At 40.4% G+C, this 14,200-nt stretch overlaps 1 protein-coding gene across 22 annotated transcripts in view; it reads left to right on the plus strand.

Moving 5' to 3' along the window:
• celf2 (cugbp, Elav-like family member 2) overlaps positions 1-14,028 on the plus strand; it is a 237,880-nt gene extending 223,852 nt beyond the window's left edge. For 11 of the 22 annotated variants that reach the window (XM_063460419.1, XM_063460418.1, XM_063460429.1 and 8 more), the window contains 3 exons: positions 510-689; positions 3,095-3,238; positions 6,984-14,028. In XM_063460419.1, the coding sequence (XP_063316489.1) occupies positions 510-689; positions 3,095-3,238; positions 6,984-7,111 (452 nt within the window). In that variant the 3' untranslated portion in view covers positions 7,112-14,028. Of the gene's footprint in view, positions 1-491; positions 690-3,094; positions 3,239-6,983 lie in introns of all 22 variants that reach the window. The other 11 variants (XM_063460420.1, XM_063460415.1, XM_063460417.1 and 8 more) reach the window with 2 other exon arrangements.
• Positions 14,029-14,200: the final 172 nt, after the last annotated feature.

The raw sequence follows: 14,200 nt of genomic DNA on the forward strand, positions 1-14,200 counted from the left end.
ACGCCACTTTGAATGAAGCGAAAGATAATTCTTCATCTTCTTTTTATTTTATTTATTTATTTTTGTTGTTCCATCGACGCTGCTGTGGTCTCCGAGTGTGTTTCTGTGTGTGCGCATGCAGCGCTGCATGCTTTTTACTCCGAGATACCCGTGCAGCTCTGGCTGTCATCAGCTTCCTTCATACTTTACCGTGTTTAAATGAATCCTCTGTGTGTGTCCTGTGCTTGTATGTGTTCGTCCTTTGTGTTTTCTCGTCACACGGTTGGTCCTCTGTTTGTTTGTGCGTGTGTGTGCGTGTGTCGATGTGAGTGCAATTTACAGTATGGTCCGGCGTAGCTGTCGGTGTTTGTGTGTTGTGTGTCTCGTGTCATGTATGTTCTTGTGCGTGTGTTAGTGTGTGTGTGTATGTGTGGTTAAAATACACAACCTTCAGTGGGAGCGCTAATGAGTAAGTGCACTCTTCTTTCTTTATTGTTGGGTTTTATGTAAAGTTGCTCAAATGCTCTCAGGTATGGCGGCTCTAAACGGAGGCCTGGGCGGCGCAGGGCTCACCAACGGGACGGCAGGCACCATGGACGCGCTGACGCAGGCTTACTCAGGGATCCAGCAGTACGCCGCCGCAGCGCTGCCCACCCTCTACAGCCAGTCCCTGCTGCAGCAGCAAGGGGCTGCCGGCAGCCAGAAAGAGGGTCAGTAGCCTAAGGCTGTATGTCTGCACATCAGTGCTGCTCAGTGGGAGTTAGATTTGAGAGTGTTTACAACAGCAACTTTTTCCCCTAAACATGTGTCTCCTCCAGGATTTGCTCTTCAAAAAAGCAAACAGGCATTTAAACTCAGCGCTGAAACCAAGAGTAGACTCTATAAAGTTATAGTGTTGTGGTGTAATGTCTTTATAAAATGTTAGTTTTTATCAAGTAATAAAAATCTGTGCTAAAAACATAAAAAATTGGCCTTAAAGACAGGATGCCTTTTAACTCTTTACCCCTTGAAAGTCTATTAGTCGTAACCCTTGAAGCTCTTTTCTGAACTAAAAGGTTTCTGTCATAGTTCACGCCTGCTGATAGAACAAAGTGACAGGGTTTGCATCAGATGTTAGTGGAAAAATCTGGAAACTATTCTCATCGTCGTCAAACCACGACTTTCTTGATACACTATGTTGCCAAACGTATTCGCTCGTCTGCCTTCACATCCCATTCTCAGCTCCAGCTTTTCTGGGAAGGCTTTCCACAATGTTTGGGAGTGTTTGTGAGAATTTCTGACCATTCTTCAACAAGCACATTTGTGAGCTCTGTTGGGTTGAGGTCAGGACTTTGTGCAAGGCAGTCAAGTTCTTCTACACCTCCTTGCTCATCCATGTATTCGTAGACCTCGCTTTTGTGCACTGGTGCGCAGTCATGTTGGTCAACCCAAACTGTTCATACAAAGATGGGACATGAAATTGTCCCAAAATGTCTTGGTATGCTGAAGCATTAAGAGTTCATTTCACTGGAATTGAGAGGCTGAGCTCAACTCCTTAAAAGCAACCCCACACCATAATCGCCCCCCAGACAAGTACCGTTCCCCTGGTAACCGCCAAACTTAGAGTCATCCATCACATTGTTAGACAGAGAGGTGTGATCTCAGGCTTGGATGCAGCTGCTCGGCCTTGGAAACCCATTCAATGAAGCTCTGTAAGCACCATTCTTGAGCTGATCTGAAGACCACATGAAGTTTAGAGGTCTGTAGCGACTGACTCTGCAGAAAGTTGGCGACCTCTGTGCACCATCTGCCTCATCATCTGCTGACCCCACTCTGTTATTTTACATGGTCTAGCACTTCATGGCTGAGTTGCTATCATTACCAATCACTTCCACTTTGTTTGACTTGTTGCATAGGTGTCATCCTTTCACGGTACCATGCTGAGCTCCTGAGAGCGACCTATTCTATCACAGGTGTTTGTAGAAGCAGTTTGCACGCCTAGTTGCTTGATTTTATACACCTGTGGCCAGGGAGGGGAATGGAACACCTGAATTCAGTCATTTGGATGGGTGACTGAATACCTTTGGCAACATAGTGTATATTCTGAGGTTTGAAACTCATCATTGCAAAATAGTCAAATGTTGTCCTAACGTGGGCAAAGAGTTAAAAAGAAAATTACTTTTAAAAGTAAACAACGTTTCAGTTCATAAAAAAGTTCATCCTCATCTCTTAAAACCAAATTCCTTGTTTTACAACTGGACCAAACCTATTTTTATGTCCTTTATTTCACTTATAATAACTCATTTCACATTGTTTTAGTAGCAAAAAAAAAAGTAGTGTTTAATCAGACCTCTCTTGGATTCTGATCAATACTTTTATTACAGCGTCTGAGAGAGAAAATGTGAAAACTGGTCAGTCTGCACATCAGCACCTCTGCAAAGTGCCGCCTACGTACAGAACCTGGCAGCTGAAGTTAAATTTACCCAAAAGCTTTAGACGACAGCGCTGAATACAAACCAGATGATGAAATGTCTAGTAAAACAAATAGAGCCACATACTGTTTGTTTGTGCACTTCTCATCTCGGCTTGCAGCAAAGATAAATTTGTAAAGAAGCTGTCTTTCTTTGACAGTCCATCCAGGAGTTCAAAACCCTTCAGGGAGAACAAAGATGTGCCAAACACTGGGCTCCCTCGCTGCTTCATTTAGCTGTGGAGAGCATATTAAATGATTCTGAGAGATCTGACCTATTAGAATTATTAGAATGTACGATAGAGGCTGGGTAGGAGGGCACCCTATGACCCCTCTTAAGAGAGACTACATGCGGCTGAGAGAATGAATAAATCAAAAGCAAAAGAATAGGGAACTACTTTTGTTTGCAGCAAACCAAAATATAATTATTAGCTGAAAACCAAAAGCTTTCATCTTTGTTGGATTTTCAATACAATTGCAGAATGCTGTTTAAATTCAATAACAAACCCAAGGTCATGGGATATTGTGGGAAGCGGCGTGCTTGTGCCGAGTTCCTATGACGACAGCCACAGTGCAGCGCTCCCTCTGCTGCAGGTTTGCTTAAATGGAAAAACTATACTGACCTCATATCTGCTCTGCATGTCCCCCACCCCTCCTCCACCTCAGGTCCTGAAGGTGCCAACCTGTTCATCTACCACCTGCCCCAGGAGTTTGGAGACCAGGACATACTGCAGATGTTCATGCCTTTCGGAAATGTGGTCTCTGCCAAAGTCTTCATCGACAAACAGACAAACCTTAGCAAGTGCTTCGGTACGGCAGCAAAAACCAAAACGCACACAAATGCCTGAAATTATTTCTTTTTCTTGACTGTGTCATAAATCAGGGGCTGGGTTGTTGTTGAAGGGAACAGTGCTCAAATCTGAAGGACGGCAAGTTCTGACTGTGCATAAAAGATGGACGTTGTATCAAAGTGCCTTATCTGCATTTCTTCTGATATCAAAAGGGACAGATTTCTTATTTAATACAACATGATGCTCATTTTCTAAATGATGGTCCAATTTAGGGTTAAAAAAGGCCAGAAAAAAACACAATAAGCCACAGAGCAAGGCTACCTTGGAATTGGGTCACATTTTAGTTTTCAATTCAATTCAATTCAATTTTATTTATATAGCGCCAAATCACAACAAAAGTCGCCTCAAGGCGCTTTATATTGTACAGTAGATAGCACAATATTAAATACAGAGAAAAACCCAACAATCATATCATATGACCCCCTATGAGCAAGCACTTTGGCGACAGTGGGAAGGAAAAACTCCCTTTTAACAGGAAGAAACCTCCGGCAGAACCAGGCTCAGGGAGGGGCGGCCATCTGCTGCGACCGGTTGGGGTGAGAGAAGGAAAACAGGATAAAGACATGCTGTGGAAGAGAGACAGAGATTAAGAACAGATATGATTCAATGCAGAGAGGTCTGTTAACACATAGTGAGTGAGAAGGTGACTGGAAAGGAAAAACTCGATGCATCATGGGAATCCCCGGCAGCCTACGTCTATTGCAGCATAACTAAGGGAGGATCCAGGGTCACCTGGTCCAGCCCTAACTATATGCTTTAGCAAAAAGGAAAGTTTTAAGCCTAATCTTGAAAGTAGAGATAGTGTCTGTCTCCCGAATCCAAACTGGAAGCTGGTTCCACAGAAGAGGGGCCTGAAAACTGAAGGCTCTCCCTCCCATTCTACTTTTAAATACCCTAGGGACAACAAGTAGGCCTGCAGAGCGGGAGCGAAGTGCTCTAATAGGGTGATATGGTACTACAAGGTCATTAAGATAAGATGGGGCCTGATTATTTAAGACCTTGTAAGTGAGGAGCAGGATTTTGAATTCAATTCTGGATTTAACAGGAAGCCAATGAAGGGAAGCCAAAACAGGAGAAATATGCTCTCTCGTCCTAGTCCCTGTCAGTACTCTTGCTGCAGCATTTTGGATTAGCTGAAGACTTTTCAGCGAGTTTTTAGGACATCCTGATAATAATGAATTACAGTAGTCCAGCCTGGAAGTAATGAAGGCATGAACTAGTTTTTCAGCATCACTCTGAGACAGGATATTTCTAATTTTAGAGATGTTGCGCAAATGGAAGAAAGCAGTCTTACATATTTGTTTAATATGTGCGTTGAAGGACATGTCCTGGTCAAAAATGACTCCAAGGTTCCTCACAGCATTACTGGAGGCCAAGGTAATGCCATCCAGAGTAAGAATCTGGTTAGATACCATATTTCTAAGATTTTCAGGGCCGAGTACAATAACCTCAGTTTTATCTGAATTAAGAAGCAGAAAGTTAGCGGCCATCCAGGTCTTTATGTCTTTAAGACATTCCTGCAGTTTAACTAATTGGTGTGTGTTACCTGGCTTCATGGATAGATAGAGCTGCGTATCATCTGCATAGCAGTGAAAATTTATGCTATATTTAGTTTGTAAGCATAAAGAAAGTAATGAATAAAATGCCCAATTCAAGGCTTTAAAACAAGGTATAATGAGCCGGTCTGTGGCTACGTTGGTGGCTACATCCATCTTTTATGTACAGTCTGTCAGTGTACAACATGACTGTTGCACTCACATCTAATGTTTTGTTAGACTTTGAATAGCTGTAACTTCAATATTTAAGCGATAATTACAAAAAGAGCAATGATTTCTCTAAGATCTGATCTGGCTGAGCAACGTACCTGAAAGAGCAAACAATTAGGAAGCCTCATGCTTATCAAAAATAGACAATTTATAAAGTTTTACCCAACTCTACCATCCTTCCCACATGACACAAATGTGGCAGGAGACACTTCTGCTAAAAATAGTGATGATTTCCGGCTCTCATAATCGGCTCATAAAGCCGAAAATGATCAAGTTTTCCACTGGGAAGTTGTCCTCCGATGGCCAGTTTCCAGAACATGTCTGAGCTATTACCAAGAACAGATTATTTATTTATTGGATCAGCCTATATTTTTGTGGTGCTTTACTTCAAGTACCATAGAAAAGAGAAACATTCATGGCAAGATTCTTCAGAAAGTTCTTTGGTACCTATTATTATAAGTCCTGAAGTACCGCAGCTGAATCGCCAACATAAACTGCTGACAATTCAAGAGAAGAGCCATTCCACTAATACCTGAATTTACCTGGATTTGAATGAGTCTTAGTAATACTTTAATAGCTCTGTAAAATTAAAAAAGTCCTTGTAAACTAAGTGCAAACTAAATTTGAGTTGCCGTCTCAAACCATTGTGTCTATCTTCTATAAGTAATCCATGTTTCCAGTTATTTCCAGGGAACTTTAGAAGGAACTGTTAGGGAATTGCATGAAAAGCTTGACAAAGAAGAATTCAGTGCCTCCTTTCCATCTGGATTTACATGTTTTCCTTACTGGTATGTTTTTGTTTTGTTTTTTTTAAAAAAGTACTAGAGTAAATCCAGGGCAAATACCGTGTAGATTTGCATTTGTATGGAAATCAAAACCTAAATATTACACATATCCAATCCACAAGCAGCAACTAAGGAAAACAGAACTAAATCAAGCATGGATCCAGGAAAAAACTACCGTCTGGTACTTGTCAGAAAATGGTTTGCGGGGATGGATGTGAGACAAGCGAGACGAGGAGTTTACTGTCAGCTTCAGAGGTTGCAGATATTACAGGGGGAAGGGAAGCGTTAGCGTAAACAAAAATGACTTTTTGGGGAGAAGATAGAAAAATAAATCTCAGTATAACCCCACAGTCCGCTCCAAAACCTTTAATTTTACTTTTTTAATCAAAGGTGGCCTTTGTCAAAGTAAATCTGTGCTTTAATGCTACCTACAATCTGTTTTGTTTTGTTTTTTTGCTGTAGTCTCTTATTATTTTGTTGATGCAACAAACGAACATCCCTTAGGCCGTCATTACAGTTTAATCTTGTCTTATTGTGTACCAGGAGTGTTTTTAAACATATCAAAGACCCAGAAACAAGGTAAGGATGCCTTGTGAAGTATTTTTGTCATGCAAGAACTCGACAACAAGGCGACACTGTAGCTTTAAATTGATACCATAGATGCATCTAGTAAAAATCTCACACAAGTTAAAATCAGTGACATCAATCTCAAGGTCAGAGCAAGTTTTCTGAAAATCGAATGTGATAACTTGAGAACAAGGCGATGCAGGATTTATGCAGGTAAGATCACAGCAACAGTTGCCTCAAGGCAACTGACACTGTAAGGAAAAGACCCTACAACATTAGGTAGAAACCCCAACAATCAGATGACTACTTTTAAACAAAGAGTTGGTGACAATGGGAAGGAAAAACTCCCTTTTAACAGGAAGAAACCGAGCACACCACCAGGTTCAGGGAGGGGCAGCCTTCTGCCATGGCCGGTTGGGGATGACCAGACGCCAGGGTGGTTGAAGTAGGCCAATGTTAGGCTGCCTGAAACCCGTCAGTCTGACTCAATAATGTTTTAAAAGCCTTCTTGTTGTTATTTTAATACAGTTTCTTCACAACTGACTTTTCCTCTAACCGTCCACTTTTCTCTTGCGTCCCCTCGCAGGCTTCGTCAGCTACGACAATCCAGTGTCGGCACAGGCAGCCATCCAGGCCATGAACGGCTTCCAGATTGGCATGAAGCGGCTGAAGGTGCAGCTGAAGCGCTCCAAGAACGACAGCAAACCGTACTGATCTTAGCACTAGGGTCTATCTGCTCCCCATGTTAGCACTGCTAGGGTAAGTCCCCCCACAGAAAAAAAAAAACAAAAATGATGAAAATGAAAAAAAAAACAGCAAACCGAGCCACGACCTCTCTACACAGGGACTCGGGGGTGAGGGTTCAAGGGAGGGGATGTGGGAGGGAGGGGGAGACGACCTACAACCACCCTGAGGGAGACACACGCCTTGTTTTCTTTCTTTTTTTTTCCTTCTTTTTTTTTCTTGCTTTTTTGGAGACTCTTATGTTCAAGTATTATTATTTATTACAGTTTTTTTTGACACACATGAACGCTTCCATTACCACCATTACTTTGTGCAATTTTTTCTTTCTTTTTTTTAATAATAATGGAAGAAAGTAGCTTTTTTTTCCGATTTTTTGCTTCGCAGTTATTTAAAACTTTTCTCGGTGATTATTTATACTTTTTTCAGGACAGACGTAAAGACAAAGGAGCCATGAAGATTTTTTTATTTCCTCTCTCTCATTATGAACCTGAGGCCTGGTGAATGGTTCATTATTACTTTTTTTTTTTACTACTTTTTAAAAAAACAATTTTGACGCGCACGCCGATATGCACATTCGACCTTTGACCTCCGCGGTGTTGGTTGCAGGCCGCCGCTGCTTCTCCAAAAACCCCTCTACGCCTGCTGGCAACCCGGGAGCAAAGGCTGCAAAACTTTTAGTGGCCTCTTTTACAGTATAGTCAGTGGTAACATCAACCTGCCGTACAGTTACAGTCTACCACCGCAGGAAGGAAAACAAACACACATACTCCAGCTTTTATTTATGTGAAAATTTAAAAAAAAGAAGAATTTTTTTATTTCTCAAAGGTAAAAATGAATAATTAGTAAACACATTTCTGGGTCAGATCACATTGGTCTTTGTTGTGAAAGAGATATTACAGCATGTAGAGCATTTTCAAAATAACATCCAGAATTTGATGAAGGCTATGACAATGCTATTACTACTACTAATAATAAAAGAGTTTATGGGTTAAGGGGGTAAACTGAAAATACTTGATGTTTGTTTGAAAGATTAAAAAAAAAATAATTCAAAGTACAGAAAGCCACAGGCCTGTAAATTTTATTTGTAAAAAAAGCAGTTCTATTTTTATACAGCATTTTTACTGCCTCAGATTTAAAAGAAAAAAAAGGATTTTATTTATTGCCTATCGTTAAGTTATTGGACTCCTATAAAGTATACAGCATCATTATAAAGTAGACCCTTGTGGAGAAGTCTCGTGGAATTGGGTTCTCTGGTGTTTTTTTGGTGTTTTTTTTAGTGCAGAAAACCACAGTCACCAAAACATTTCGCCGCCATTCGAAGCCCCTCCCACCAGCACCACCACCACACTCTTCTCTGTGCTGTTCACCCACCCATCTATCCATCCATCTCTCTCTCTTATTACCACTCTCTCCCTCTCTCCATCCATAGTGGGACTACTTCTTTCACTTGTCGAATTTCAACCTTTTTCCTTGCGTTTTTTTTTTTAATTTCATAATTTTTTTTGTTTGTTTTGAGTGTTTTTTTGTTTGTTCGTAGCCCCTCCTTTACCTGCCGACTTTTACAAAGATCTGAAAGCAGAAAGGAACGAGTTAAAAGAACCTCCCCACCCGTTCCCCGTCTTAAAAAAAAAAAAATTCTCCCAAAAGAACATCCATCCGGGATCTGATGGATAGCGCTTTGGGTGCTCCTTTGTTTATTTCTTGTTGTTTTTTGTGTGTGCGCGTACGTACGAATGAGTGAACGTGTGTTGTTGCTTGTTAGTATATAGACTTGAAACATCAATATCATTTTATATTACTAAAAAAAAACAAGAAAAAACGGATTTAAAGCTAAAATATTTGCCAATGAAATCAGTGAGTGGTGTTGCTGTTCTGCTGTTTTGCATTGTTGTTCGTTCGTTGTTGTTTGCTGTTTGTTGTTGTTTCTCCTTTATTTTTTTTTTTATTTCATTTTATTTTATGTTTTTACATAAAAAAAAAGAAATGCTGTAGTGGTGTGGTGCTCTGGCTCTCTGTGTGTAACTCTCTCCTCTCCCGTTTTTTCTTTCCCCCTTTTAGAACAACCCATCTCCATGCCTGTTAGCTCATCGTTTGCCTAGCATGTCTTCGTGGTGTCGAAAAAAACACAAAACTTTAAACAAAAACAAACAAACAAAAAATACCCACCAAAAAAAAAGTGCCATCGTCCTCCTCCTCCTCCCCCGTCATTGTTTTTTCTGATGTCTTTTCCGAGCTCACCTGATCATAACCTGGTTCTCCTCCTCCTCCGCCACCGCCGTCTACTGACCTTTTTTGAACTTTTAGCTTTTTTGGACTTTTTTTTTTGTTTGCTTTTTGGTCTTTTTATGTTTTTTTGTTGTTTTGTTTTTGGTTTTTGGTTGTTGTTTTTTTTTTTTGTTCTTTTGCATGTGACCTCATTTGGATCTGTTTTCCGGGAGGGTTTCAGGGAGGGAGGGAGGCGATAAGGGAGGTGTGGGTAAATGAATCAATGTGAACAACAACAACATAAAAAAAGCTGCATTCGTATGAAAAACAACAAAAAAAAAAGACTGAGATTTTTATGGATAAAAAAATGTTCCTTTTTTTTTCTTTTTGAGAAAAAACAACAACCTGTGGCAAAGTGATTTCCATACAGTGTCTTTTTCTTTTGTTTCTTCTTCTTTTCTTCTTTATTGTTGTTATTATTATGTCAGTTACTTTTCCTTCCTTCTTCATTTAAAGTAAACTTGAAAGTTCACAACAGGAATTGGCGCGTCTTCTTGCTTCTGGTGCCGATGGAGAGGAGAAAACAAAAAAAACACACAAAAAACACACACAAAAAAAGCCACAAGAGCGCGGGCCAGAAGCAGTCGGCGTCAGTTTCTCTGAGAAATAAGACTACTTCCAAACAGTTTTGAATAAAAACTGTCTGATCAATATTAGACTCTCTCAGAGCTCTCTAATGGTTTTTACATTTTTCAGGCAGTGTAAAGTTTTTTGATAAGGCCATTTTAAGTGGCTCTGTTTCTCATTCAAAGTCTATATATAGAACCACTTTTTTCTAGAGTAGTTTAAAGGTAAAAATAAAAAAACGACATTTGCCCTGTTTGGGGGGGAGAAATGCTACCTACTTGTGTCACCTTTTGCTGAACTGACTCACAGATAGACAATCCGTGGTTTAAATGCACATGATGAAATGACCTATATTTTCTACTGTTTAAATGTATAGAGGAAAAAAAATACTACGATACCTGTAACCCGCGTTAACGTCGGTGCTTCTCGTGAGTTTAGTTGTGGTTTCATCACAAGTCTAACGGTCTTAAATGTCTCATGTTTTTCAAGAGAAGACTAAAAAAAAATCAGTTTACTTGAACAATAGACAAAGCCTTTCATATTACTATAACAGTTACTTTGTTTTTTATTATAATTTTCTTCTTTTTTTTTTTAAGGAGTCCCTATTTGCTAAATTTCCTGTTGGTTAATTACCTATATGAAATTCCTAAAAATATATATAAATATAAATATATCTATATATATATATATATATATAAAATGTCAGCTTGTGAAGCATCAATGTCATTATTATTTTATTTCTCTCGTGGGAAACAATATTTAGATGTGTTTTTGTTGTTCAGCAAAATGTCTTATAAAGGAAAAAAAGACAAAATCAGTGGAGTTCAGTGCCAAATTCTGAAAGGTACTTCCTGCCTAGCGCGTCAGTGTATTTCTTGTGAAATTATTTGATAACATGGGTATTTTATTATAAGTGTTTTGTATGGATCCCTCATATTTAAAAATATAGATTTAAAAAAAAGTTTGTTAACTTGCTATTCTGTGGTCTTGTTGCCTGAAAATGTCATGTTTGCTTTTTTCTTTGTAAAGATGTAACAAAAAAAAACAAAAAAAGAAAAAAAGTGCCCATGTGTCATATATATATCTATACACACACACACACATTCATACACACACGGACATGCGCACACACACTCTCGTGCAGACCTCACAGTTTACTTTGTTATTGTGCATGAGAGCCCCTGAGTGTGAAAGCCTCTACAGCAACCGCTACTGCCCGCCAGCGTGCACAAACACACACACACACACACTTTAAAAACACACACACACGAGTCACGCACTGATATTTTTAGCCATTGTACAGCAGTTTTACTCATCAAAGCCTTACCACAAATCTTTGCACTCCTGTTCTATCTCTCTCTATCAGTATCTCGCACACACACACACAAACACAGACGTCAGGCTTCAGCGTGGATTGTTTTGATTGTTTTCCCGCGCTCCGTCCCGCTCCTCAGCTCCCCCAAAAAATGATAAATAAATAAATAAAAATGGAGGTGAGAGTCATACGCAAAGCCTTATTTCTCAAGAACCCTCTTATCCCTTTTGTTGAGTTCAGAACGTCTCAGACTTTGCGCCGTTTGTCTCAGACGGCGAGGATCATTACTTTTTGTGTATCACCTCAGACGAGCGCGCTCGCTTTCATGATGTAAGCACAGGGCAAGACTCGCTCGTTCGCAAACGAGCCTCGATCTTTTGAGGAAAAAGCACACGCCGGCGTCGGCTGGTCAGAGGAGTGAGGCGGGACGGGTCCGGAGCAAGTTTTGAGCCCATTTGAATTCCCCGTCGCCGAACTTGATCCTTCTGACGTTTCCTCCTCTTCTTTTTTATATAAGCGGTCATGAGACTTCTCCATGTGCGAGTCTTGTGGTGTAAACGGGCCAAAATCATGTTTAGATGCCAAAGTGTGTTATTGACATTCATCATAGTCGAGCCGTTTACATGGCACAGTGTTGTCAGTCTATTCAACTGCCCCCCGTCCCCCCTCCCTGAAAGCCTAGTTTACGGTCTGCAAAAAAAACTACAAAAAATTTTAAAAAACACAAAAAAAAACTAAAGATGGCAGCATTATTTTCTACAGAAGCTCACCAGTCGCCTTAACCAGGGAGCGTTGTACCAGTATTACAGGAGATGTTGTCAGTCAGTGATGTGTGCCAAGTCTAGGTTCACTTTCGTGTGCCGTTAACCTCTCACTCATCTGGGTTTTCACTCTTCTGCCATTTCGTCCGATCGGCCACAGCGGGAAGGCTGAAATGGCTCCCCGCAGCAGTTGAAGGCGATTCAGAGAGAACGAGAGATGGAGGCATCTGTTTGAAGGATGCCCCTCTCCGTCTGGTTGTTGTCTCCCAGGCTAACCGGGGTTATTAGAAACAGGGCTATGTGGAGAGACGTCTTATTGGAATAGCGACGGGGGAAATAAAGCGCTTGTTGGTTGGAAAGGGAAGGGTCACGTCCACGGGTCCCGCGCGCAGGCGAAAACAACAGCCAGAGCCGAGATGAAGGCAATACAGCTTTCATTATCCACTCTCCGAGACCAAACGCGATGCCAAACTTTATGCGATTTTACGGAGGGAGGCGAGCAGACTTCTTTTTTTCCTAAATGCAGTACACACACACACACACACGAGGCGTGCCACAAACAGCCATAGCTACCTGTACGAAAGCCGGACAGTCCCCAGATCAGCGTCGATGGACCAGGTTTCGTGTAATCGCGCCTTTTTTCAGCTCGTTCCAGCGCTGTCGTTTCCACATTCTGAGCGTCCCAAAAAAGCAAAGACAAATTGCCAAATCTCACCGACTTGCACAGAAGCCCCACGTCGCACAGTCTCAGTGTGAAGCATCTCGTCTTTTTGTCCATGTCGAAGCACAACAGGGCCGTAGAAACGGAGTTTCTGTCGAGCGGCTCGCCTCAGGGGCTGTCATCGCCGATGCTCGTTGTAATCTTTCTATCTTGTCACTGTTCACTTCTCTGTTCTTCTTCTTTCTTAATTATCTTAAGTGCTATTTATCAAACAATGAAATCTGAAAGGAAAAAAAAATGAACTTGTCGTTTTTTTGCATTATGGCTTATGTCAAGTTTTTTGAGGAAAAATGTTTTGTGTGTTCTCTCTTCCTGTGGCGTAAAAAAAGAGCTTGTTGTCTGTAGAGATTATCCAATTTTCTTTTCTTTTTTTGGGGGTTGTTGTTGCTGTTTGCTGTTGTTGATTTGTTTCTTTTTAATTCTCAAAAAGGTTTTCAAGTAGTTTTCAAAGTTATTGTCACGAGAGAAGCCAAAGTCAATGCATTTCAGTGGATCCTGTAAGCGTGATGTATGTTTGTTTGACAACTCTTCGAAAATCTGTCACTGGATGGGATTTAAAAAGTACAAAAAATGCAGGCTTTCCTATTTCTACAACTGATTGTACTTATGCATTTTGTACCAGTGGAATTTTTTATACTGGAGATTAAAGGATACAACAAAAAAAATCTTAGAAAAAAAAAAAAAAAACGCTGTCTGGCCTGGTGGTGTGGCCTGACCCTGACTGGTCCCCGAGTATGATTTCTAGCTGGCATCGAGAAAGTTGGCTTTTGATATAAGATTTTCTAGAAGATCTTTGGCTTTATTTCTTTCACTTCTTTTTCCTCACTCGAGTGTTGTTCTTTCTTTCTACCTTTCTTTCTTACTTTTTTTTCCCCTTTTTGTCCGAAAAACAGAGCGTAGGTGAGTGTCAGATCTTTCATTTTTTGCTTTATAAATAGTTCTTAGCAAGTTTGTCTATACAACAGCGGTAAGTTTCATTTGACTTCTGTATTGTGCCGTCTACACGATAAGACAATTATAGAAAAAGAAGGAATAGAAATATTTAGTCACCTTCAGTGGATTAATGTATTAGTTTAATAAAGAGATCAACTAATTAGAAGATTTTTGCTTTTAGCTGTTTAGATTTTTCCGGTTTCTCTGTCCTTCTCTGTGAACTAACTGTGTAGCTGAAGCAGTCAGAATTATTTTTGTAAACGTATGTTCTTGTGTGATGCAGTTTTTTGCTTCTGTCTCCTATATTAAACCATTTTTCCTAATACTTGTCTCTCTCTGTGTTGTTATGTTCCAGTGGCTGTCTGATGTTGTACTGTTTCACAACCTCTCTCCCTGCCATTCGCTCGTTTTCTCTCTCTTTCTCTTCTTCGTCATAGTCTCTCTTTCTCCCTCTCATTCTACCTTTCCCCTCTCATGTTCGTGTTTTTTTTTTTTTA

This window comes from Pelmatolapia mariae, linkage group LG17 (assembly GCF_036321145.2).
Source record: "Pelmatolapia mariae isolate MD_Pm_ZW linkage group LG17, Pm_UMD_F_2, whole genome shotgun sequence".
Lineage (NCBI taxonomy): Eukaryota > Metazoa > Chordata > Actinopteri > Cichliformes > Cichlidae > Pelmatolapia > Pelmatolapia mariae.